The sequence below is a fragment of the Cetorhinus maximus genome, chromosome 10 (genome assembly GCF_964194155.1).
Source record: "Cetorhinus maximus chromosome 10, sCetMax3.hap1.1, whole genome shotgun sequence".
In the NCBI taxonomy this organism is placed as follows: Eukaryota; Metazoa; Chordata; class Chondrichthyes; order Lamniformes; family Cetorhinidae; genus Cetorhinus; species Cetorhinus maximus.
Window position 1 is genome coordinate 8,953,072 of NC_135888.1, and position 27,341 is coordinate 8,980,412.

At 46.1% G+C, this 27,341-nt stretch overlaps 1 protein-coding gene across 2 annotated transcripts in view; it reads left to right on the top strand.

Moving 5' to 3' along the window:
• The first annotated feature begins 233 nt into the window (after positions 1-233).
• Positions 234-27,341, top strand: part of LOC144685434 (LIM/homeobox protein LMX-1.2) — a 185,651-nt gene continuing 158,543 nt past the window's right edge. Inside the window, exons 1-5 of one of the 2 annotated variants that reach the window (XM_078549922.1) lie at positions 234-308; positions 456-668; positions 2,694-2,809; positions 7,269-7,391; positions 7,979-8,165. In XM_078549922.1, the coding sequence (XP_078406048.1) occupies positions 7,322-7,391; positions 7,979-8,165 (257 nt within the window). In that variant the 5' untranslated portion in view covers positions 234-308; positions 456-668; positions 2,694-2,809; positions 7,269-7,321. Of the gene's footprint in view, positions 309-455; positions 669-2,693; positions 2,810-7,239; positions 7,392-7,978; positions 8,166-27,341 lie in introns of those variants that run through there. The other variant, XM_078549923.1, reaches the window with a different exon arrangement.

The following is a 27,341-nucleotide window of genomic DNA, read 5'->3' on the forward strand; positions in this document are numbered from 1 at the left end:
CTCAACGTTACGTGTGAAGGAACGATTTCTGCAGTCGGGTGCGCAAATCGACGCTGGAGGCATTGAAATGTCAGTTTTTGAAAAGTGAATCTGATGTTTCAATGGATTACTCAGAGATTGTTCAGATTTCCCTTTGCACGAGTAGGAGTTATCCCACAGCAGTTCAAACCCGAAGTGTTTCAAGACTGCCTACCAGGAACAGGCTGTTACTGTTTTGCTGTGTTGTCAGTAAGGGCCTGAATGCTCCCCTGACTCTCCATTTAACAATACTACTTACAAACTGCTGCTCATCTCAAACATCGACCAAAGTAATAAGACTAGGATCAATTACATAACCGGTATCAACCTCCACTTTATTCAGGTGAAATGATACCTGTAAAGCTGCAGCAATAATTACAATCACCAACTCATTTTCATCCTTAACAACATTTCGCTTTCTTGGTGTTTCCATACAGATTTTGCAACCGCTGAGGTTACAGATTGGCACATTATGAAGATGCATGAATGTGAATACAGGCTGTTGCTTTTGTCCGGCAAATAATGCTTCGCTCGTGTCCCAGGAGCAACCCGAGAGGCAGAGCTGGGCTGAGAGTAGAGCCAGCCCACATGTTGAGGTGCTCAACTAATTCCAGGCAGGAAAAGAGCAAGACACTGGCAACACAGCCAAGGTAAACTGCAGTTCCACCTCCCCATACTTATTTCTGAAGAGTCTTGAAAACTCTTTACTAACATCGTTTCTAAAAAAAAATTGAACCAAGACAGTCGACCCAGTGTCACTTAACAAGTCTGTCAACAAGTGCCCCCTCAATGCTACCACTAACATAATAGAAACATGTGCATTTTATATTGCGCCTTTCACGACGACAGGACGTCTCAAAGGTTGTCCTAAGTATTTTTAAGTGTATTCTCAGTAATGTTGGGAACAACAATATAATAAACATACAGTCCAATTAATCTAATCTATGCCGAAATAATCACCAAGAAGGGGAAAGATATTTTGGGTGGCTCAGCAGTGACAGTCCCAGAGCTGGGTCCCTGAATGGGATTCACTCTCGCCCTGTTACCTTGGGGCTGATCTCACACTGAAAGCAACCTTCCTGCTGTACGTCACTGCCGACCGCTGGCCAATCACAGCCTCGACCGTCACATGTGTCCCCCTTTCCCGCGCCCCGGCCTGCGGGGCACGTGATCCCTTTCCCGCGCCCGGGACTGCGGCACGTGACCCCGAACTCCAATAGAACGCCACTCCCCGGGCAACAGCGAATCCCTGACGTGGGCGGGACCCAGGCGCGCGCTATTTCCTTAGCCCAGCTGCGCCGGGCGCATCTTGGAAATAACTTCGTGCAGAGTGAAACATGAAGTTTAGAATAATCTGATTTCAGTGCAAATAGATTCGAGGTGACAGCCAGCACCGGCCTGGTTTAATATTTTAAATGATCTCCGATTAGTGGAGTTGATTTTGGAATATTAGAACCAATTTACAAAATACTAATAGCAGTAGGGGTGCTATCCTGTATTTGATAAATACTCGGTTGCATGCACAAAGAATACAAAATATACTCCTGTGCGTAGATGTAACGTAGGAAATGCCGTTTGTTCAGCTTCACTACCTTACATAAGGTTCGTTTCGATTGCTAAACGTTATTATACAAATGAAAAACCATCACATGACATTGCAATTTCTTGGCAATGTTTTTGAACAAGTTCTAACTCTCGCACACGCCAACAAAATGCTGTTGTTCTAATGGTAAATAGACTGTACGTAATACCCTGTTGTCAAAAGTTGTACAAATAACACAGCTTGGACACAAGTTTCCGTCTTTCATCAAAGCATTGCTGCCGAAAATGTGTTGATTCTCTTAACTGGCGCTCTTATTTCGTTGCTGATATTCGTTGGCATTCGCTGGAGATGCTGAAGACGCTTGAAAATTAGATAGCGTCTGTCTTCAGTCTCAGGCTTGACAGTCCCTAAGCTATTGTGACAGTAAGCACCGGTACTATATTTCATTATACATGGCAGGACTTCGAAGAAATTGTATCTCATTGACTGACGGACATGTTTATATTTTGGACGTGGAGGACACACCGAAGAGTCAGATCTCCAAATCTGCACGGGAATAATGGAAGTTGAAATGGTGCGGCACATGGAATGTATAGCTAGCGGTCTTAAACAGTACTTTTTGAGTAGAGTAGAACCCAGTTGGGAAAGGAATGGGATCTGAACGCGAGGAAATCTTGGGTGCAACTCTCTTCAGCTTATTTCTTATTAAGAGCAGCCACGTGAGAGCAACTTGGCGGCCCCTGGTAAAAAAATCCGCGTGTTCATTCGGCGTTCGCCTTAGTGAAAGCTCAACCGGATTGGTCGTGTCCAAGTTTGATTTCCAGCAGTCACGCCATTAATCTTATCGGCTTTAGTTTCCTCTTTCCCCGTTGCATGTTTTGCCCGATCGAAAATATCTGGTTTGATGATGCTGCACTGTATATAATCCCTCCTTTTCCGAGGGAGTTTCCCCGCTCCCACCCCAAATACACACACACACTACCCAATAACATGCTTTTGGCCAAAAGGATTTCGCTTTCCTTCCATTGGTATGTGATCTATTAAGGCGAAGATTTGCAGGCAAAGGAAGACTTTTTCTTCTGAGTATTACTTTGGTGTCCAACACTTCAATTTTCTATTGTTATCTGTACAGGTCGATGTATTGGCGACACACGGACTGCTGGGGGCGCAGTGGTCCGGTTGCGCCTCTCTGGTACAGTTCAGTTCCCAACCTGCCTGCGGGAGAGCTGATGCGTTTCAGGAATTAAGGTACTGTAAATGTCCCACTTACATTCAAATCTACCTCTGTACTTTGCAGTAAACCATTTTCCTATCCATTTCGACTACTCTGCGCTCAATAATTGGGCTATACTCTTCCCCTCAATAATTTTTTTAGGTTGCAGTATAAAACAGTCAGTTCAGACTGCTTTAGCATTGATGCCAGTGACTATCTGTTTATGGGATTGTTGGTTAATAATGATTTGCAGTGAGAAATGTTAATTTCACAGGAATGTATGCCACGTGTGCATTTAGTGCCGCTTCTTTAGCGCCCTGCAAATTACTATCAACCAGCAATGCAAGCGTTTGAACATAAAAATCGGTGGGTTCAGCACACATTTTGGAGAGGCAAATGGAAGACTATGTTAAGACAGCTAGCAGACAAAGCGTCCAAAATTAAACACTCAATTCAAACCTTTACAAGAACAAATTGGGGGGGCGATGGTATAGTTTTATTAGCCCGCCTTCCGTTGTGGCTCTCGGTTTTCATTTTGTTTAAGGACTGACAGTAAAAATAAAAAGCATTTCAGAAATATGCAGCCTCACGGTCAAGAGAGAAATTCTCGCGGTGACATTGCTCCCGTTCTAACGCGCAGATTAAGGATGTTGATGGATAATAAAATGTAATTGCAATTTCGAATAGGCCATGCAACTACAATATTTCGCTTGGGTTTCCTTTTTTTTTTAAACAGTTGCTTTAAACAATTGGAAATCGCCAGAAATCCGTTCGGTGGGCATTTTACAATATTAAAACTGGACAGTGAAGCCACAACATTTGTAACGGGAACAACCTTTTGCCGCACTTGGGGTATCCCATAGTTTCTGACACCCCCTCCCCAGATCTGTCAATTTCCTAAAAACGAAAATTGTTGGAAATAAATCCGCCGAGTGTTCATTTCGCCAGTTTTCTATCAGGTATAGCAGCGAAATGTTGAGTTATTTTGGATGTGAATGACGGCAATTATCAGAACTGTTATTCAGAAGAATATTTTTTTTTAAAAACTAGGTCAAAATATAATTAATTTCAATTTATTTAAGCCTCTTTTTTAAAATTAAAATTTGTTTATTTCCATTGGCCATCGAACACGAAAATGCACATTGCAAATGATAAATATTTATTAAAATAGATGTGCGATTTTTATGATCTTTAAATAAACAGGGGGGTTTCCCCAGGATGCCCATTAGAATTTAATAAACGCGCGACTTCTTCCCCCCACCACCCCCTCTCCACCCCCAACCTTTTAAAACAGCCTCGACAATTGTATGAGCGTGAATTATATTTAGATGTGATCTGAAATGTCCTTTTCGAATGGATTTTTTTCTGGCGATTCCGCATTTGAAGATAACGTGAGATATGTTCTAATCCAGCCATAGACTCGCCGTTGTGCGGAAAATTTTATTTGGGTGGAACACCCCCAGTTTTGTTCGGGGTTTTTTGTTTTTGCCTCTGTACGGAGTTGCGGTTACAAACAAGAAATGGAAAGTAAGTAAATTTTAATTAAATAAACCCAATTGTCCAGTGACTGCGGAAGAGGGCCAGATCTCGATTAACAATCCACCTCTCTGAACGAGCCGCTGCTTTTCTGCTCCATCAGTTCTCACTTAAAAATAGCATTCGCTGTAACCAGGTCCAATCCCCTTAAACTCCGGGTAAAAACAAAAGTGCCAACTTACAGCCGAATTTAAAACGCGAAAGCGGCCCTGTGATGTGTGTGTGTGTATATGTATATATATATAAATCCCCTATTATTTAACGCTTAAGGACTAATGACGTGAAAGTCGAGTGAACCTAACTCACCCATCCTGCAACCCTCCGTCACATCAATCTTCGCTGAGCCACTGAAGTCGGTTACAAACCGTGCATCACTGGAACTTTCGAAGCCCAATCAAACCGGGAGCCATTTACACGTGGATTGATCCAAGTGCAGCCACTGTTTTATTTCGAGAATTGCAAAACGTACAGGGGAGGGGAGGGAGGGGAAAAAAGGAACAATTTCGGCTGCACAATTACCGAGCCGCCGACACTGACCTTTTCCAAGAGGGTCTCACTGACACCTAGAGACACATGCAATTGATGAAATTCCCAAAGTACCCAAAGGAAGGCCGCAAAAACGATTTTAATTGAAATATTAGCGACTAAACAATGAGCTAAAAAGAATAAATGAAGGCACCCCGAAATAATGATCCAAATCGCTCCTGGAGATAAGATGCGTTTGTTTTGTTTTTAAATTCATTCCTGTTCTTCACAGGCCTTTTTTTTTGGATAGACTCTGAAACTATATTTTTGTTCTAACGACGAAAAGCCTGCTAAAAGTACGCCTGCGAGTGCAGATGTCTAATGAACATGAGATGTATGAATGAAACGGGAGAAATCCTACAAGCTGTCCTTTTTTCCTAAGGATATGCTTGAATATTATCTCTGTGGCAGTCACACACACACACACACATACACACACAAAAAAAAGACACACGATCCCCGCACGGCGCGGAACAATATCTGAGAAATCATCTATGCAGATTTCAACTCTTGAGATACTGGCTGCTCTTAGTGATTCTTGTGTCGGGAGCAGGATCCTGACTGTAATCCTTCTCGCCTCCCTGGTTCTGTTTGACATTATCGTTGGCAATCGCCAGGTGCAGTGCGAAGCGAAGCGCCCGGTTCCAAGAATTCCGATTTTTCCTCCCCCCTCCCCTAATTCGGGGAAAATGAGCCCCTTTTAGCGACCTTAAGAGTTCAAACGTGCCTTCGCAATGTTAGTTCAGTGTCAATGAATAACCCCCGAGTTGTGATAATTAAATATCAGATGAAATACGCTGCAGTTTTAAAAAAAAAAATTAGTAGCAGAGACTCGTTAGCACCCCGGGCACCATTGGTTTAAAAGGTTATGTGCACCAAATTGTCCGAATACGGGACGATTCACTCGGTGTTGTGGGGAAAATGGCTTTTGGGATTTCTACTCAGTGTTGCAAAGAATTGTGGCGTCGTTTCTGGATGAAGTCTTTAAACGTGTGTGTGTGTCAAAGTAAACATTTCACACACTTATCTCGAGTTAAGTCAAAAGGAAGCCACCATAAGGGGCCACGATATTAGTAACAGCACAATTGTATGGTGAAAATAAGACGCGTTAGGTTCTCTCAATATTTGAAAGCTCTCACCTTTCACATCTGCTGAGAGTCTCGGAGCAGCAATTGGTCAGGTTTTTAACGATTTCCTTTCCTGTCATTTTAACATAAACAAAAACACAGTATTTCCGAAACCATTAACTCGTCACTTAACGCCAATTCACATTTCTAGGAGAGAAATGTGCACAGTTCACCAGATTTATCCTGAAATATTCCCTAATATCGTGTGTCTATTTTGGGAGGGGGGTGGTGGTGAGGGATAAAAACCGATGCCTTTCCTGTTTCGTTGTGATTATTTTGGACTTGAAGCAGGGGGAGATGTGTGTGTGTAAAAAAAAAAGTGTTAGATTTTAATGCTGAGCATGGAGGTGGAAGTGACTCGACTTCCCACCTGGTGTCTGGAGCTGGCGACCTATTTTCCCCGGGCTGGGTTTGTCACGCTGGAGGGAGGGAGGGAGGGGAGGGGAGGGCGGCCCCCTCACCTCGGCGCACTGCTACAAGCGGGCGGGGACAACGTTGACATGTCAAGAGGGGGGAGGCCGCAGCGCCAGCGTGCTGGCGTATGTATCCGTGCGCCGGGCTCTCCTCTCTCTCTCTCTCTCTGTCTCTCTCTCCCTCCCTCTTCCCCCCCCCCCCCCCTTCACTCGCAGGTTCTATTACCCACCCGCTCCAGAGAAGGCTCCATGGCACATTCCCACCCGGGCACCCAGGGAAAACCTTCATCTCGCTTTCTTGGGATTTACTCCTAGTTAATTTCCTCCTTGTTTTTTTTTTAACCCCCCCCTCCCTCCCCCAATCCCTCCCCCCCCCCAAAAAAAAAACCCCGAGAAGGTTGGATTGTAACTTTGTCCTGGTGAATTTCAGCCCTTCTCTTGCTCTCTGCGTTCCCTCAGGTGCTAATAAGTCCGCGTTTATTTAAGAGAACCCTTTTTTTTACTGAATCAAGTGCTTGTAAGTGCAGCGATCAATTACTCCGGAATCCCAACTTTCTAGGCTTCCTCCCCCCTCTCCAAACTGCCTCTTTCCCCCCCCCCCCCCACCAACTCTCTTTCTCCCCACCCCCCCAACTCTCTTTCTCCCCCCACCCCCCTCACTCTCTCTTTCTCCCCCCTCCCTCACTCTCTCTTTCTACCTCCCTCCCCAAACTCCCTCTTTCTACCCTCCCCACCTCCTGTGCATGTGGACGTATGTAGGAAGTAGTTTGTATCGATTGTGCTAAAGTTAGCATTAAAGTTGGAGGTGTTGCGAGGAGGGAGGGAGGGGAGGGAGGGGGTGGGGGCGTTTGGTGTTTGTATAATAGTAATCCTAAGGATCGCTCTCGCAACAGGTTCCCAATCTCTGGATAGGTGCTTCAGCAGAAGAGAACCCGAGGCTGCAAAGATGCTGGACGGCATAAAAATGGAGGAGCACCCGTTACGTTCAGGTCCTGCCGCCTTGGGAATGCTACTGGGTAAATAACGAGTTTGTGACCCCTTATTTAAAAATAAATAGATTAAAGCAAAAGGCCCATCATTTGACGGCATTATCGCGATTCAAACCATTGCTGACCTGAATTGGCAGGTCGGCTGCGAGAGATGAGTAAGATTTCAATAACAGTGGGGCCCAATTGCAGATGTTTCGTGTAGTTTCGGCTGTTTGCAGGGAACGGGAATCTGTAGAATGCGATTTCTTTATTCGGGGATATAAACTGCTGCAGGGGAGTTCCGTGGCGGTTTGGACTAACTTTCTCCAAAACTGTGTCCCTTCCAAAAAACCATTTTGTACCGAGTGACAGATTCTGTGGAGCTGTAACCAACCGAACAAACCTTTGCATTTTACAGCGGTGGCGGGTGAATCAGCCGGTCGGGGAAAGGAGGGGAAGGGGGGGGGTTTGAGGAAGTGGGGGGGGGATGTGTGTGTGTGTGTGTGTGTATGTGTTGTATATTTGGGAACTGGTCACTTCCATTCACACTAATGTTAATAGGCAAAAGGAGAAGCATCAACCGGCAAGAGGTTCTTTTTTTTAAACAACGCATTATTTTTATTTCACTCATGCAGGCTCTGATTGTAAACATAAAGAAATGTGTAACGGTTGCCAAAGACCTATAGAAGATCGCTTTCTAATGAGAGTCAACGAAGCTTCCTGGCACGAACATTGTTTGCAATGCACGGTGTGTCAACAACCTCTAACCAGGAGCTGTTATTTTCGAGACAGGAAAGTTTACTGCAAACACGACTATGAACAGTAAGTGTGTACACTCCTCGTTTAAAGAACGCAAGGGGACTACCGTTTATTATTATTATTATCTTTTTGTGTGTGGATTAAGGTTTTCTTGGGCGGGTGGTAGGGTGCTGGTTCGGTGTTAAAAGTCGCATCTGCCCATATTTCTTGGGGTGGGGGGGGAGTGAGTTGCTATTTCCCACCCCCCCAAAAAAAACACAGTTTCCGTGGTAACTCTTGCTATCTAGTCAGTGTTCTTGATGGAGTCTTTTTTTTTAACCATGTCGCTTTTAACCTCGGGATTGTTTTTTTTAAATAGAATGCAAAAGAATGGTATCAAAAAGCAATTGGGCCTCCACATCCTAGTATTCCTAAATTCCACGAATTCAATCCTCTCTCAGGATATTTAATGTCAAATCCTTTTTTCTTATTTTTAAACCATTAAAGAAAAAGCGCCGCTTATAACACAGATTTGCGGCCTGTAACTCGCGCCCATGCCTTACCGAGACTGTATGGAAATGTAATGGGTTTTAATTTCAATGTGAAGATGTTTCGATCGTACCTCCCTTCCCCCTTCACCACCCCCGATTCGGCCTTCGTAATCTCTCTTGTCACCCCATTTGGAGCAGCTCAATCCTGTAAAAGACAGTAATTGTGCCATAATAAGTGGACAATAGTCATCCCTCAGCAAAGCTGATGAAGTTGGTGGGTTTTATATGTCGGGCCAATATTTTTAATTTAACAATTTTCCTGTACATAATGCACCCAGCATAATTTTAATATGAGCCACAATGCCGAGATTTACAGTGTTGCACACCTTGTTGGAGTTCAGAGGGTGGACTGTACATATTGCAAGGCGGAGTATCTGAATGGGAGAGAGAGAGAGAGAGTCATTCTAACATGATTATGTGCTGCATCTATTTTTCTTTTAAAAAAAAGAACCCACAAGAGCTCTGATTATGTATCCAAAGGAATGACTTGAGCCTTGGAAATAAAACCATGCCACAAACCTCAAATGATGCCTTAGATATTTCCCTTCTCCATAATTATCTTAATCAGAAACAGCAAAATGAAATCGGCGGCGGCATTCGTTTACGATAAAGTAACCAGTGTTTGTACAAGTTAAAAACAGAATGGAATAGAGAGAGAGAGAGAGAGAGAGAGTGTGTGTGTGTGTGTGTGTTTGCGGAATAGTATGTGTATGTGCGCTTAATTCTCATTCCCAGGTGTATCTGCTTTTCCTCCGACGAGTTGTCTATTTATTTTATTATAATTTTGAATGTCCCCTGGTTTGGGGGAGGGCGGGGGTAGTGAGAGGTGGAGACAGATTCATCACTTGGTCCAGAGCCCGGCCGCTCGTTAACCAGACTAAAGACTTGGCACATACACCATCTAAATATATATATTTTATATAATGTATATGTGTGCGTCTATACACACATATATATATATATATATCTCACACACACATTTAAAAAAACACACATTCCGGCAAAATAAGACCACACGGCTCCGAATCCCCTAAAAGTGAAGACGGTTCAAACCTGGGACAGTTTTTTAAAAAAAACCCCACAAATTTGCCCTCCCTCCACACAGCTAGCAGGAATAGCCCCGGTTGTATAATTCGTGCCGTTCCCATTTCTGTTGCCTTGAGTGTCGAGTTGGCTTCGGCTTTCGACTGAGAGAGAGTCAGCCAGATTCGGAACCTAACTCCCCGTCCACCCCGGGCAGTCTCGGATTTTCCGCACCGCAGATACATTCCTGGGACAACCTTTATATATATATATATATATATGTAGATAGATATTCTAAAAGGGCGAGAATTTGTCTTGAGGCGTCAGACGGGATTTGTAAAAAAAAAAATGATCATTGTTTTGGGGAGAAGGGTGGCAACTCTGCTCTGGAGAGTTTGGTTAGAGCGGCGGTGCCTGTATCGGCGCTTTACCCCGCAGCCTCTGTCTGCAGCCGGCACATCCAATGCTTATGGTCAGGTGGGGATATTTGGACAAAGTTCTAAATATGAGAGGAGATAATATGACACCCCCCCACCCCCACCCCATCCCAGCTCTGCATTTTTTTTTAAAATGACATTTTGAAACGCAAGTTGAGTTCGGCCTTTATACTTTCATCATCTGTTAGAAACCAATCGCTGTGACACAGCCATGCCCCTGAAAAAGGCCTTTCATTCAACTTAGACTGATTGTTAAATACATCTTCCAGTGCCAGTTGCGTCGATTGGGGGCTACTGCGGCCCAAGTTGCACTCCATCTGCGGCCCAAGTTGCACTCCATCTGCGGCCCAAGTTGCACTCCATCTAAGCCTCGAGATTCGTTCTTTGAACAAGGTGCATCGACCTTGTTTAGATTTAGACACTCGTTCAGAATGGAAATTTTCTTTTTAAAAAAAAGTTGTTCAATGCTCCCAGAGCATTTTTAATGTTAAAAGCTTTGAATGTTAAAAGGTCAGATATCCCACTAATAGATCCGAGGGTGGAGAACAGCGAGGAGAAGGTGAATGTGTGGAGGCCACAGGAAAATTAGTGGCTTTTGCTGAATGTCCCGTTATTCATGTTCCTCAAAACAAACCTGTGAGAGAGAGAGAGCTTATTTAGGAATACTTAAAGAAAAAGTAGCGCTTTCTGTCGACACGCTGGTTTACGTGATGGATCTTTTAAGATTTAGTCGTTGTTGAAGAATTCGATTTCCCTTTTTGTGGGGGGAGAAAAACCCCATTCTCCCCTGTCCCGGCCCTGACCAATCGGCTCTCTGAATAATGAGCGCAACTTCGCATTTAATTATAGTCCAATCAGTCCAACTTGTGTTGAGGAATTAGGAAGCTGGGGGAAGGGAACGGGTGAGGAGGAAGGCGGAGAGAGAGAGAGGTGTGAAGAGGGCAGGAGAAAGTGTGGGTGAGAGGAGGGAAGAAGGGGGGAGATGTGAGGAGGGAAGGGGGAGGTGTGAGGGGAGAAGGGGGGGAAGGTGTGAGGGGGAGGAAGGATGGGGAAGGGGGAGGGGGAGAGGGAGCTGTGAGGGGGGAGATGTGAGGGGGGAAGGGGAGGTGTGAAAGGAGAAGGGGGAGGGGGAAGGTGTGAGGGGGGAAGGGTGAGGTGTGAGGGGAGAAGGGGGAAGGGGAGGGGGAAGGTGTGAGGGGGGAAGGGGGAGGTGAGAGGGGGAGATGTGAAGAGGGAAGGGGAGGTGTGAGGGGAGAAGGGGGAAGATGGGAGGGGGGAAAGGGGGAGGGGAATGTGTGAGGGGAGAAGGGGGAGGTGTGTGGGGGAAGGAGGGGGAAGGGGGAGGTGTGAGGAGGGAAGGAGGGGGAAGGGGGAGGTGTGAGGAGGGAAGGGGGGATGTGTGAGGGGGAAGGGAGATGTGAGGGGGGAGGGGGGATGTGTGAGGGGGGAGGGGGGATGTGTGAGGGGGGAGGGTGGATGTGTGGGGGGGAGGGGGGATGTGTGTGGGAGAGGGGGGAGATGGGAGGGGGAGATGTGAGGGAGGAAGGGGGGAGGTGTGAGGAGGGAAGGGAGATGTGTGAGGGGGGGAGGTGAGAGGGCGGAGGGGGTAACTAATTGCATGATGCGGGTCATGTGGATTTTCTCTGTGAAGTTTGGCGGTGCGGGACTGAGAAGTGCCGCAGGACTTTTTTAAACGTTTCTGAGAGTTTACGTGTCAAGTTAGGACACAGAGGGGGCCTTTAAACACAGCCAGAATAGCGCAAGAAAAAAGCACACCTCATCCCTATTCCGCGTTATGACAAATACCGTGAACCCCTCCGTGGGTGACGAGAGTTATTCTGCTTCAAACTTTCTAAAAAGTTAAAAGATCGCGTATAGAAAGTCTTCACAATAGTAGGTGGTTGACTCCAGCGGGGGGTGGGTGGGGGTGGGGGGGGGTGGGAATCAGTCATATCATCTACCTGTCCATGTTTAAATGGCACCAGAGCCTAACCTATAATTACTTGTAGGGGAATTTCCATTTTCAACTTTATTCGGGGGTTTAGTCGCTGTCTGGAGTCTGGGACTTTGAACAGTCAGCTAAACTTGGAAACTCACCAAGATTGTTAAGCCCCATGGACAGTCCTTCCCGAGGGCTAGAGCCGCACCGCTGCATTAAACACTCTCTCAGTCCAGCTGTGAGGTTTGGACACCTATGGAACCTTCAGTTAATTATGTTTTTTTTTTACGTGCCTGATGGCTTTTTAATGTTCAGGAATTAGGAGGGCTAACCCTCGAGAGAGTAAGTTCAATACAATTCTTCCACTTCTGCGATTAGGAGGGGTTAACCTATGGGCGAAAACGAGCCTAAGGTCTGAAGTGCTCAGGTAGCTCCCAATAGGTGTCAGGGAACGCGGTAAAGTCCACCTGGAAATAACGCATTTAGACTCGAAGCGGCATTGAAGGGTCTTTTTTTTAAAAAAAAAATCTACCATTTATGAAGTTCAGTGACGGTCGGTTTTGCGTTTGCTTTAAAATGTCAACGAGGGGAAAATCCGTTTTCAACATTATTCACGCAGAATAATTAAAAATCCGTTTAAATCGGCGTCAAACTCGGGGATGCAGGAAACGATGGAACTGGAAAAGAACGATTTTTAAAACAGGAAGCAAGACCGTTCGGAATGAAAGAATAAATGCCACTGGGCGCGTATGGTGGGCTGCATTTTTTAACAATTAAAGGCGAATTGAGGCGTGTGTCCGAATGAAGCAACGCGCTGTAGAAGGATTCGATATTCCGCCTTTCAGTCGTACAGTCTCTATTCCTACTCCTCCGAATTAAATTCACAACTGATTGATTTAAAACGATTTTGACTGGCTGCAAATGATAATTCTGCTCTTTCGCGGCAGCTGGTAGAAATTGTGCGTGACTCAATTTTTATAATAGTTGCCAGACATCAAATCGAGCGCATCGAAATTATAAAAATGATAAGCAGATATATTTTTTTCAAACAGTGGTTGCTATGATCTGTGAATTATTGTTCCTGTTAGGACAGAATAATGAACATGTAGGGGTGTGTACTGATAACTCGGTTGTCGAGGTAATAGTTCTTTTAAGTAAATTGCAAAACATATCAAGATTGCCATAAAATACATTATGATATAGGTGTGTAAAAAAAAAGATTGGGAAAATTTGTAAGGCTGTAATTTAATCGAAGGATTGATACTAGTCTCCAAGTCACCAGAGTGAAGCTTACAATGCAGAACAGAACCCCAAGGTTAACTTGCTGCTTATGCTATTGTAACTATTACACCGGTTTACAACCGACTGTCACATCCCCATTACACCGGAGAGTTACAGAAACTAGCAAGCCTGCCAGTCATTTAATTATTGTTGTGGACAGTTAATTGACAGAATCAGAAAAAAAAATACTACCACCGTCCATGGAATTATGATAAAGTATGGAGTTACATATTTGCGGAAACTCCTCACTTAATAATGTTGTGCTACACCAAGGAATTTGTTTGAAAAAAAAAACATGCAATTTAAAGACTTTATATACGCGTTTTTTGTCGCTTACCAGGATTTCTCTGCTAATACTAAACTTGGATTACCGAGAATTTGCAAACACTTGCCTACACGTCTGCATACTGTCTGGGCTGTAATGTGTCTGACTGATGCATGGTAGAGTGCTTAGTCTGGAGTTTCTGATCTAAAGTCCCCAACATATTTATTCTGCGTCCGATTCTGTGAATTCACAAGACAAGGGCTCAATTTGTTTCACTTCTTATTTTTTTTTTGTGTGTGAGTTTCTGACTTAAGCCTGGCTCTTAGTTATTTTGGAAGATTTTCTTTTGCCAAATATTGGGCTTTCCAGAGAGAATCAGTGTGATGTCATTCTTAAAAAATAAAGGGTCTACCCCACATAGCTGTCCACTGCATTATCACACTTCATGCCTGTCACTAAAATTTAGGCCCTTTTTATATATAGGGTTTTAACATGGCCACTTCAATCACTGGGGCATAATAGTACTCTGCTAGAAGGCTGGCAACTAACAAAAGACAACAACTATTGCTTTACATCAACTTTTGTCAGGCATTCACTAGGCTTCCCAACAGGGTCTTAAGTGGTTAGTGGCAACAATGTGAATTTCATAGCTACAGCATGAAAATCCATCACCATGGATACTGGCAGTAAATGCTTACATAGGAAAATCTTTGTTGAGGTTATTGAGCTTCTGAAAGATTTTCTTTAAATGCAAACTGGTCCAACATTGTGTTTCCTTAACATTGGTGAAGAGCTGTGGTCACTGTGTAGTGCAAAGTTCAAAATGCTGAATCAAATTCAGCCTGGTTTACCTAACTCCGGAGTCTTACTACATCCTGTAGATCCGACACAAAATTATTTAAGTGTACAAATAAGTTACACATTGACCTGACATGTTAAATGGTGCAGCTGAGATCTGTAAACTGTTCTGTAGCAGAATAGTTTATACTTATTAACCTCTGTTGAATCGTGATACCTGGTGTGACATGACATGGCAGCCTGCTGTGAACACTACCTCAGACTGACAGCGACAAACATTTAATGAGATGGGATGCAGCCGCATAAATCAACAGCTCTTTGGAAGAACACTGGTTCTGAAATGCTTTTACAAGTAGGTATGTTCAGCATGGTAACCTACAGTTTTTTTTCCTGTGCTTTTTTATTGGACCGACTTGAATATAATAAGCAGCCCGCAAATTGCAATAGCTGATCATAACTTTTATTTAAACATACCAAAGAAGCTGATACTTTATCTTACAAAGTATCAATTCAGGTCACAAGGGAACATGGTTACATAAGTGTAGAATCAAATTTTTAGAACTACATTGATAACTGGAATATTAGAGTTTGCACTTTCCAAATTGGGGGCACAACCAAATGCTATGTACCCAAGGGCTTTGCCTACACAAAATATTTGTAAAGGACGGAATCCAACCTGGAGGCCATCCGATTTTATGAAAAGCTGATTATTTTTTGTATATGCAGCGTATTTAATATTACCTGTTATTTAAAGAAGTGAACGAAATATGGGACGATTAATTTAAACATGAGTTTCTTTGGAAGTTTTTTTCAATGAATCAAGCTGAATACATTAATTTTGTTTATTGTGAGGGCTTATAGTGGGTAAAGTAAAGACATCATCCTGTGCATGTATGTGATTTAGCCCCATTGGCTGAAATTTTCCATCCCTGATGGTGTCGGGCGTCATGGTGGGCAATGGGGGGACAACATGGCAAGAAGGCCAAAAATCGGTTTTATGCTGTCGGGAAACCAGTTTGTGATTGTCCGCTCCACCTGTCAATGGCCAGGCTGCGTTTTCTGCTGCTGCATGTCGGGAATGTCATTTTAATATATTTGCATCTAATTATAAGCCCCGCTCGCTGGAACCACCTCCCCCCCATGTCAAATTTACTGTTCACATTGGCATGCACCTGGTGACCTGAACTTTGGAGGTGAGTGCACACCACTGGCTTCCAGTGTGGTACTGGGTACTGGGGCAAGGCCTCCAGTGCAGGTCAGGTGGTGGTGGGGGTTGGGGGTGGGGGGGGTGGTGGGATGGGGCAAGGCAGCACAGACTGAAGGAAATACTCGAGCACATGCCGGGGGAGGGGCTGGTTGGCAGGGAATGAGGAGGGATTGAGGGAAGCGGCCAAATACCTGGAAAAGCTTGTCAAACGTGAGCATTCTTCCACTGCTGAGACCGTTCAGCGGCAGCTCCATTGACATGCTTGGAGTTAGGCCTCTGAAGCTTTTCTGCCCACTCAAGCAACGCAAAGGCATGAAAGTGCCACCAGATGCTCCAGAACCTTTCACCCCTCGGGCACAGACTGCAACTTAATGTGTGTTTTAGGGGGCAGCAGAGAAGTTGACCAACTGAGCAGTTGTTCAATCCCCTTGTGAATGGTGGCCATGGGGCAGTCACTGGTGGAGGTGCTCACAGCCTCTTGCAATGTCTTTATTCAGGTTTGGACCATCATGGTTCCAGCTAACAGCGCAGCCTTGCAGTGTGTTAGGAGAATGCCTGTGCTTGAACTGAGAGCACAGCCTGCAGTCCAGTGGCCAAAGCTGTTGTTAATCAGTCAAGTGGAGTGGGGTGGACATAGGTGGGATTTTGGACAGCACTGCATACTGGCGATCCAAGTGGTGGCCAGCACTCTTCTGCATATGTGACTTTCAGACCTTCAGACTTAACCAAGAGAGGTTCTTAGAACACTTATGTTAACTCAAGCATCTCTCTCTTTGATCCTGCAGGAGGAGAACATCAGGATCACGGAGCCTGGTGATTTAGCGGAATGCTTCATAGCTTACAGGGAGCAGAGAAGAGGAAGAGAGTGATGGAGGCGCCTGGCCCAGCAAAGGGAGGAGCACCTCCCTCATGAAGGGGCAGCAGGGCCTGCTGTGCACGCAGCTGAAGATCCACAGAGAGCCTTCGCTTGTAGGCACCTTGCTAGACACAGGGTCTATAGACGGCACCAGTCAATCCTGCAGGTGACCAAGAACCAGTGTCACTGAAGACTGCGCATGTCTAGGGAATTGGTGGGTAACATATGCCACCTGCTACAGGATTTGGTGCTAAAGGGACATGGAGGGCATCCACTGCCAGTGGCTGTGAAAGTGACTGCAGTGCTCAATTTTTATGCCAGTGGCTCCTTCCAGGGCTCCAGTGATGACCTGTGCAGGATCTCGCAAGCCTCCACCTACAAGTGTATCCAGGACGTCATCGATGCCATCTTTGCGAAGGCACAGAACTCTGTGCATTTTGACTGGGATCAGGAAAGCCAGGAAGTAAGAGCACTGGGATTTGCGCAGATCTCTGGTTTTCCACAGGTGCAGGGTGCCATCGACTGCACTCGTGGCGCTTAGATCTCCGTGGCAGCAAACAGTCAACTACGTCGACCGCAAGGGCTTCCACTGGCTGAATGTTCAACTGATGTTGACCACCAGAAATGCATCCGACAGGTCTGCGCACGATTTCCAGGGACCGTCCACAACTCCTATGTCCTTAGCAGGTGTTGGATCCCTGACATCTTCCAGGGTCCAGAGAGGCTGCAAGGTTGGTTCCTTGGGGACAAGGGCTACCCACAGAGGGCATGGCTGATGTCGCCAGTACGATGCCCTCAGACCGCAGCAGATCGACAGCCAAATGAGACTCTTGCTGTAACCCACACTTTGGTGGAGCAAACGACAGGCATATTGGAAACGAGGTTCCAGTGCCTTGACAGGTTTGCTGGAGCAATGAGGATGTCCCACATGATCGTCACTTGCTGACAACCTGGCCCTGCACCTGGGGGAGGACTTGGCTGAGGAGATCATCCTCTGCCGAAGGGGATGGCGGTGATAACATCCTGGATGGCGAGGATGCCGGCGATGAGGCCATTGCACTGGCCAGATGAGGCAGGCACGCTCGGGAAGCCCTCATAGCTGCAAGATTTGTGGAGGGTGATGATGAGATGCAGCGAGGACAGTCCTGACATCCTCACCTTGCATGACTCCTGTGTGGCTGATGGCAGCGTACATACCCTCAGTGCTGAGACTCATGTCAGGGGGACACAGTGGAGGCCCTAATAGTTGCTAGATTCCAGGACGATGATGACAACATGCAGTGAGGACACTCCATAGATCTTCACATAGCTTCTGACAATGTCTGATTCCTGATTGGCTGAAGGCAGCTCACTTGTGCTCTGTGATCAGGGTCATATCATAGTGACACAGCTGTGAAACTTTACAAAGCACCTGATCCATTGTCAGCCTTCAGCACCTGATCCCTTCAGGAGCACAGCATCACCGGTCACAGATGCTGAAGAGATGGGGGCCAGCCCCACCTTAAAGGTGCTGAGAGCACACAGAGAGAATGATGGAACTCTGTGACACATGCCCACGACATTCTGGCAGCAATGACCAGCACCATCGAGGTGCAGGCATCAGTAATGTGTCCAGTGAGTGTGAGGCCGGACCATCACTTTGGTCTGAAGGTTACACGCTGCACAGGGAAGAGGCCCTGGACTGAGACACCTGCCTTTATCTTGTGCAGGAACCAAGGTTTCACATCTGAGTGACACGAACACTGCTCATCAGAAAAAGGAGCCATAGGCAAGGAGACATTCTTGGGAGTTTATTTACAATAGTGAACATTAAGTACAAGTGATTAACACCCATGCTCAAGCTGTGCAACAATTTTGTTAATTTAGTTTACTTGGTTAACTCAAAAGAGTTACATCTTAACCCTGCCGCTACATCTTGGTGCTCCCCCGACATGCACAATGGAGATGGAAACAGCCTTCTGATTGCTATGCCTGTCTGTGATGACCTTGGTAGGTGTCCTCTGAAGGGCTGAGACCTGGAGGGCCCCTGCCTGCTCTCGGGGTCTGGCTGCTTGGCAATGGCATTCTCCTCAGCCTGTGGAGCTGGAGCTGCCGGGGTCACAGGAAGAGGGGATTCCAATGGGCCAGACACTCACTGAGTCACCTGGGCAGATAGCTCTGGGGTGTGCAGCTGCTGATCCTCCTCCCTTTGGGTGTCTGAGGGCCTCTGGCTGACCCCTTGAGGAGAAAGGGAAGTTGGAGTGAGATGGAGCTGCCCAGCACCCCTCTCATGTTGACACTGTTGGAGGCCAATTCTGGTGTCAGCAATGGAGTTGAGCCTGCGCAGCAGTGCAGGAGCGATGTCCTGGACCAAGCTCTCCGTGGTGGCTGCCATCCTACCAGTGTTGACCTCAGTGCATTGGCGTGCCGGTGCAATCACCTTAGACTGAAGACGGATGGACTCCTCCATCGTGCCATGCAGTGGACATCCCTTCCTGATGTTCCCGAGCTTGCATTTGCAGCTCCAGCAACTGAGATATGACCAAGTCCAGAGGCTCCTCATCTGACTCAGACTCAGCAGATTTATGGCCTCCAGCAGTCCTCCGAATGCCGGAGACCTGGGAAGTCCCTGCCTCCATCTGCTGTGGATCAGACAGTGTGATGTGCTCACAAGATTGTGACCCCAAGGCTACTCTGGAGCTAGGTCCCACCGAGGTGTGTGTCTCTGCGCTGGTGGAGGGTGTGGGTGAGCAACTGTGATGGGTCTTCAATTAGGGTGTCATCAGACCCTCCTTCCGAGGTGTCTTTGGGACTTTAGATGAGGACCTGGCTCATAGACCCACCCAGCTGCTTCCCAGATGTGCCTGTGAAAGCAAGGAGAGATAATTAGTGCATGGTAGGGGACTGCAGAACAGGGGAACTCACTCACAGCACGGTTGTGTAATGGAAGTTGCACTTGGTTGAGTACTGCCAACCTCACTGTCAGCACAGGAACGGTCCCGATCTTTGCCGGCCAGCTGGATGGCTCTGAAAGTCTGTGAGGACCTTGATGTCAGATATTCCTCCATCAGTCTGTGACCTCTCCCTTTTGTTGTGTGCCAGCTCATTCTGCATGAAAACAGATGGAGAGAGTGTAAGCAGGACACCCGCCAGGCCAGATGAGAAATGAGAAGGATGCCTGGCATGTGTGGGTGGTGAGTGGTGCTATGGATGGGATGAGGAAATGATCCGTAGGGCAGATGTAGGTGTGTGTGTGGGAGAGTGAATGGTGATGTCCCTTGAACTGGCAGAGAGTGAGATCCCTGTGGATGGGTGATGGGTTTGGGAGTGTGTGAGTTGAGTGATGATGAAGAGCGACTCACCCTGGCAGAACGGAGGAGATCATTCATCCTCTTTCGGCACTGAGTGGCTGTCCTGTTTTGCAGGGCATTGGTGCTGACCACCACTGCTACTGCCTCCCATGCCGGACTGGTGACCTTGCTAAAAACAAAAAGCTAAAAGCTACTGCGGATGCTGGAAATCCAAAACAAAATAAAAAAAAAAACAGAATTACCTGGAAAAACTCAGCAAGTCTGGCAGCATCGGCGGAGAAGAAATCAGTCAACGTTTCGAGCCCTCATGGCCCTTCCATGAGGTGACCTTGCTTGCTGCTCTTTGCCCAGAACGGGGTGGGGGTGGGGTAGAAGACTTCACGGCGGGCCTCCACTGGTCTGGTAGGCGCCCGAGGGAGGCGTCGCTAAATTTGGGACCCTTTTGGCAGCCATGACTTTGCAGCAGCTTCTGATCCCTTTAGAGAGTGTGAGCTCTGCGCAAGAGCGCCCTTCCAATATGGCGCCCAGGCTACCGAAGGCCTGTGGTGACAGCGGGGCGGGCAGAGGCTTCCCCACCCGCGATCCGGCATGTCTCCCGGGGCTACGTTATTAATGAGGTGGAACGTGCCAGGAATGGGATGATGAGCCGCGAAAACCCGCAATTGCGGCCGGCGGGTAAAACGTCCTTTTCCCTGCCCGCTGTCGCACTTTGTGCAAATCTGGGACGATTCCACCCATTGTCACTGCTGAGCTGACGGACAGGAGTTTAGTAATAGAGTGTATACAGTTTTCCAGCATGTTCTTTGTCTGAGATTATCATTTCTGCTGTAATCTTAAGATTACAGTTATACTGTCATCTTTATGTTGCAGTATTTTTTTTACTTCACTGTGACGTACGTGTGTCAGTGTAATTGTGAAGTCAAGCCTGGACGTGATTCTGGAGGAGAGCAGTGTGACACACCTTGAAGAAAGTCATTTCCTGTTTCTTATTATAGCTCCAGTGCAGTCTGACGCCTAGTTTTAAAAATGCTCAGGAGTTCACAGGAGGACATCAGTAGCTGTGGTGTAATTGGAGTGTTAATTTCTACAAGTTGTTTGATATTGGTGCTGCCATTTTCTACAAGGGAACGAACACATCAGTTAAAAAGCACTGTTTTAAGGCAGCTGGCAGTTTGTTTTGTATATGTTTTATTCTTAGGGAATGGGTGTTGTTGGAAAAGCTCCATCTCCATTTGTCCTGCTGCCAATTGGACTTAAAAGGTTTGTTGGGGAAGTCAATATTGAGTTGCCCTGATGATTGAGTGATAATGATCATATACTTCCAGGGAATGTTTAATCCTTGGCTGGTGCCAAGCTTATGGATAGGGAAGGTGCAGTTACACTGAGTACCTGGGCCAGGAATGGGAATAGTCAATCAGGGCACCCACCTCTGACTTTTGTCCATTGAGCACTGGTGGATGTCTCTGCACATGGCGACACCTGGTGAGGACAACAATGGACTCCGCTGTGATGTTCATCCCAGTGGAATAGCTGGTTGACATTCCCCCTCTACTCCTTGCACATGAAGAAAACCAGCTGCCATAGCCTGCCATGTCACTCTGCCTCACCATGAATCACTGCCCCCAGGAGAGGAGGGGAAATTAAAGGGGGAGGAAATTGGAAAAAGAAAGCAAATACATATATCATTTTTAAAAAATATACAAGATTCTGCACTCTTATTCTCGAGAAACACTTTGAAGATGATTTCACTTGTTTTCTCCTGGCCTTAATGGGGTGTTAATGACCTTAGAATGAAGTTGATAGCCTCACTATCCCGTTAACGTTGAAGAGACCGGTATCACTTTGAAAGGGACTTACCACCGGGGCCTGCCTGTTCCAGGCAGTAGCCCAATTTTAATATGCAAAACGAGGGCTCCGATTGTCATTTCAGTTTGGAAATGATTGGAACGTGTGCTGCGCAACATTCCAATAATTTCCATGGACGGCAGAGAAGAGGCCAGCCAGGGAAAGTTTGATATTATTTTTGTGGGCCCCAAAGGAGCAGGAGGTTTCTCCAGAATCCACAAAGCCGCCCCAGAATTGCATTTAATGCCAGGGTAGCCTGATACACTGGCCCAACCTTCATCTAGTGAGCAGCATTGCGATTCTGGTTAGGCGCCTGCTTTCTGGTGTGATTTTTTTTTTAAAAAATGAGGCCTGTGCCTCAAAATCACGGCCATCTCTTCACCATGGATATGGAGAAGCGAAGGTCAACCCCATTCCCTCTCCCAAACTGGATGTGCCATTTCTTTTATTTTGCCAGCTAATTCTCTCAATTCCTCCTGGGCCGTTATGAATGAATGACATGCGAAATAAAGTTTTTGAAAAAGGAAATGTGAAAAATGTTAGTAAAATAATTAAAGCAGTAATTGCTGTAAGAATGAGCCCTCAGAAGGTGCACTTTGAGCTGTGACCATGACTTTTTCTAGCTAACTGAGATTATCCTGCAATTCATAACTGCTCTTACCATTCCAATCAATGCTCCGTCAGTTAAACTAAGTGCAACATTTACAAATGCAGTGATGCATAATATGCTTTCAATTCCTTTGTTCCAAATAATATCCTATTTTTATACTTTGACAAACAAAAGCTTCAAACATTTGGTAAAAGAATCAGAATCCAACCTTAAGAATGGGGTGTTTTAAATGCCTTATACACGTTTGAATGGCAAGAACTTCTTTACCAACAGTGCCATTCAACTCTGAATGACAGCAGCATCTGCTTTTAAAGTTACTAAACATTTGCAGATTTTCTTAACCAGATTTTGATTAACCTCCATACGGTTTTTCTTTCTCCCCTCTGGTCATCCTTCTTGCACAACAGCTGTTGGGGAACTAGTTTAGCGGTGTGAAGAATTTTTGGGGAGAGCATGTCATTAGGGAATTGTGTTAGGGTTGGGAGGATCAGAATACACCCTCATTCCCTCTCTGTTTAGATTGCTGATACTTAAAAACCATTTCTCAGTTTACTGAACAAATAGAGGCCTCCTATTTTGTGGGAAAATTAATTTTCCCATCAGCGAAATGAAGGAAACAATATGGGAACGAGAGACTTTGACTCTCTATAACCTCAACAGCTGAGGAAATTAGAGTTAGGGCAATAACCAAGTAAGTAGCTGAGGGCACGCAGTGTGACTTGCATCACAGTGAATCCCACTATTTGCTGCTATGTACGTTTAAAACAGGAAACCATCTTACAGCTTTAGCAGCCAATGTGTTGACTCCTGTTTTGTATCCTCTTGCTGTTTACCTGCCTCTGTGATGTCTTCCTGTAGATAGAAGTGTCGGATAGGCCCAGGTTGCCAGTGGCTGATCTTAACCCATTCAAAACCCACCCATTTGCATGGAATTAAAATTGGGCTCTGTCTCCGAGGCGTATATTGTAGGTCAGATGGGTTTCCTGCTGATTTTTACCTCTCCTGAGCTTGAATGCTGTGAAGTGTTTGTCTATTTAGTGGTCCAGATAAGAAGTGGTAAAACTCACCACTTCAGCCGAGCAATATGTCAATCAAATTTTTAATACCTATACCCAGGTGTGCATTTATCCCTCTTTCTCCTTTGAATTATATCAGCTACTGTCACAGACATGATGGGCTGACTGGCCTGTACCATTCTATGACTCTTATGTCTCCAGTGTTCTCCCTCGTTGTCTTTCTCCTGACAGCATTACGTTATGATAGGTCACAGTACAGTAGACAGCAGAGGGCACATGTCAGCCTGGATGGTGAGTTTTGGACACGTAGAATCACGAGGACCATTGCAGCCAGACCTGACCCTGTCCCCTCCCAATGTTCAGCTACGCACACTCCATAAGTGGTTGCTAAATTGTGGTCAGGATCATATTCTTAACCTGCTGTTTTATTTTTCTTTGGCTGAGGGAAGGGGTGGGGGATAGTGAGACCCTTTTGTACAACCCCCACACCTCCCCAGCAGAGACTGGCTAACTGGGCAGCAGCAGGATTGGAACCCGACAGACTCTTCTGGTCTGTGTGAGTCTGTACCACAATACACAAATATTGAAGTATGGCAGAGAAGGATCTTTTCTCTTTTTGTATTTTTTTTAAATAGCTTTCCAGACTGTCTGCTTACTTTTCATGTAGGGAAAAAGTCATTGGAAGAACATCATAGATGCTGCAGTATTTATTGTTTTGAAAGATTCTTATCAATAATGCATTATATTTTTTAATACCATCGCTAATGGAAGAAGGTTTAAGAAGGAGTATTATGGGGTTAAAGTAATAAAACCAAACCTTTTTATGTGACATTTTCATGTTAAAGAGGCACTATTGTGGGAGCGATAGCAGTTGGAACACCCACATATTATTTACATCACATGCAAGTTATGTATGTTGGGAATTGCATCCTTCCATCTCAATGTACTGGAAACAAAAAGATTTGGATTTTTTAATAGGTTTATCTGGCCGCAGCTGTTACTTCATATTCACAGTTCCCTACTTAGCGAGTTTTGATCCTAGATTACCATTGGGGAAGGTGTTGAATGGGTTGGGGGTGAGCTGGGAGAGAAAATCAGCAAATGGCTTGTATTGTGCACTTCCTGGTAACTCGTTATAGAGTACTGTTGACAAACTACTTTACTCAGAGTGATGAATGTATGGAATGAACTGCTGGAGGGACACTCTGGGGCCTGACTGTCGCAACAAATTCACAAGGGAGCTGGGATCAGTTCCTACAGGAAAGAAATGATAGATGGATATGAGAAGCGTCATAGAATATGTTATCTGGTCAAGACTGGGAAAGGGCAGGTGGATATTTTCCAGGGTCTTTATAGGCCTGTAGATTCCTATGTTTGTTTTGGATGAGATATTAAACCCAAGGCCCTGCCTACTTGTTCAGGTGAATATAAAGGATCCGGTTGGTGATATTTGAAGGAGAGCTGGGGAATTCTCCAACAATTTCTGATCAACACTTAAATCGACACCTGCAAACAGTACATGCAAAAGCAGATTAACTGGCTATTTATCTCATTGCTGTCGATGAGGCATGGGAATAGAATGGTTGGAAGAAAAGAGGCCATTCAGTCCTTTGTGCCCATGCCAGCTCTCTGCAAGAGCAAGTCAGCTAGTCCCACTCAACCCTTTCCCTGGAGCACTGGAGCCTTCTGTTCAGGGCTTTTCTGAACGCCAATTGGCTGCTGTATTTGCCTACAAAACTAACATGCTATACTTCACTGGCAACTAATTGATTATGACGTGTTGTTGGACGTGCTGGGGATTTGATTAAGGTTAAGATAAGGCTGAAGCATTTGCTACAATCTTCAGCCAGAAGTGCCGAGTGGATGATCCACCTCAGCCTCCTCCGGAGGTCCCCAGCATCACAGATGCCAGTCCTCAGCTAATTTGATTTACTCCATGTGATATCAGGAAATGGCTGAAGGTACTGGATACTGCAAAGGCTATGGGCCCTGACAATATTCCGGCAATAGTACTGAAGATTTGTGCTCCAGAAATTGCTGCGCCCCTAGCCAAGCTGTTCCAGTACAACTATAACACTGGCATCTACCCAGGTATGTGCAAAATTGCCTGGGTATGTGGAAAGTAGCCTAGGCATGTCCTGTACACAAAAAGCAGGACAAATCCAACCCGGCAAATTATCGCCCCATCAGCCTATTCTTGATTATCAATAAAGTAATGGAAGGGGTCATCAACAGTGCTATTATGTACTTGCTTAGCAATAACCTGCTCACTGATGCCCAGTTTGGGTTCTGCCAGGGCCACTCAGCTGCTGACCTCATTACAGCCTTGGTTCAAACATGGACGAAAGAGCTGAACTCCCGAGGTGAGGTGAGAGTGACTGCCCTTAACATCAAGGCTGCATTTGACCAAGTGTGGGATCAAGGAGCAAAACTGGAGTGAATGGGAATCGGGGGGGGAAAACTCTCCATTGGTTTGAGTCATACCTAGCACAGAGGAAGGTGGTTGTCATTGTTGGAGGTCAGTCATCTCAGCTCCAAGATATCACTGCAGGAGCTCCTCAGGGTAGTGTCCTTGGCCCAACCACCTTTAGCTGTTTCATCAATGACCTTCCTTCCATCATAAGGTCAGAAGTGGGGATGTTCGCTGATGATTGCACAATGTTCAGCACCATTTGCAACCCCTCAGATACTGAAGCAGTCCATGTCCAAATACAGCAAGACCCTGACAGTATCCAGGCTTGGGCTGACAAGTGGCAAGTAACATTCACACCACACAAGTGTCAGGCAATGATCATTTCCAACAAGAGAGAATCCAACCATTGCCCCTTGATGTTCAATAGCATTACCATCACTGAATCCCCCACTATCAACATCCTGAGGGTTACTATTGACCAGAAACTGAACTGGACTAGCCATATAAATACTGTGGCTACAAGAGCAGGTCAGAGGCTAGGAATAGTGCAACGTGTAACCCACTTCCTTACTCCCCAAAGCCTGTCTACCATCTACAAGGCACAAGTCAGGAGAGTGATGGAATACTCCCCACTTGCTTGGATAAGTGCATCTCCCACAACATTCGAAGCTCGACACCATCCAGGACAAAGCAGCCCACTTGATTGGCATCATGTCCACAAAAATTCACTCCCTCCACCACTGATGCACAGTGGCAGCAGTGTGTACCATCTACAAGATGCACTGCAGGAACTCACCAAGGCTCCTTAGACAGTACCTTCCAAACCCATGACCACTGCCATCTAGAAGGACAAGGGTAACAGATGGATGGGAACACCACCACCTGGAAGTTCCACTCCAACTCACTCACCACCCTGACTTGGAAATATATCGCCATTCCTTCACTGTCACTGGGTCAAAATCCTGGAACTCCCTCCCTAACAGCGCTGTGGGTGTACCTACACCACATGGAATGCAGCGGTTCAAGAAGGCAGCTCACCACCACCTTCTCAAGGGCAACTAGGGATGGGCAATAAATGCTGGCCTAGCCAGCGAAGCCCACACCCCGTGAATGAATAATATAAAACTATAAATGTGAATTCTTTTCTTTGTCAAAGAACTTTGACCTTGCAGCTTGGTAGACCAAAAAGAGAGAGAGAAAGAGGAGAGAAAAAAAAGCTCCTCTCTCACTGCAGTAGGCTTTTTTTGACACAAGAAGGCAGAATTTTACAAGCCCTGGCACAATGGGCTGGGAGCATGGGAGGCGGGGAAGCCAGGCAAAAGATCAAGGGAGCCATGTCAGAACAGCTTCCCGACTCAGTCCTGCTCGCCTCAGGGGAGTTTTCCAGCCAAGGGACCGGCTGCGACTTGGCTGCCCACCAAATGGGTGGGGAGGGGGGGGTGGGAAGCAAATTTAATAACTAAAGGCCCAGTTGAGGACAATTTTCCCAGGCCACCGGCATGTTACCAGCAAGCGGAATGGCAGCCCACCTTGTAGAGGGTCCGCCATCATCCTGCAGTTTCCCAAGCGGGTGGGCGGGAGTGTGGGTTCCAATGGAGCCAGGGGTCCCATGACCCAGGGAGGCCTCGTTGCGGCCCCCAACGCTGCCACCAGAGAGATTTCCTTTCCATTCTCCCGGTGGCTGCCTGCTATGCTCACCCCTCCAAGGGGTGCCTCCATTTTGAGGCGT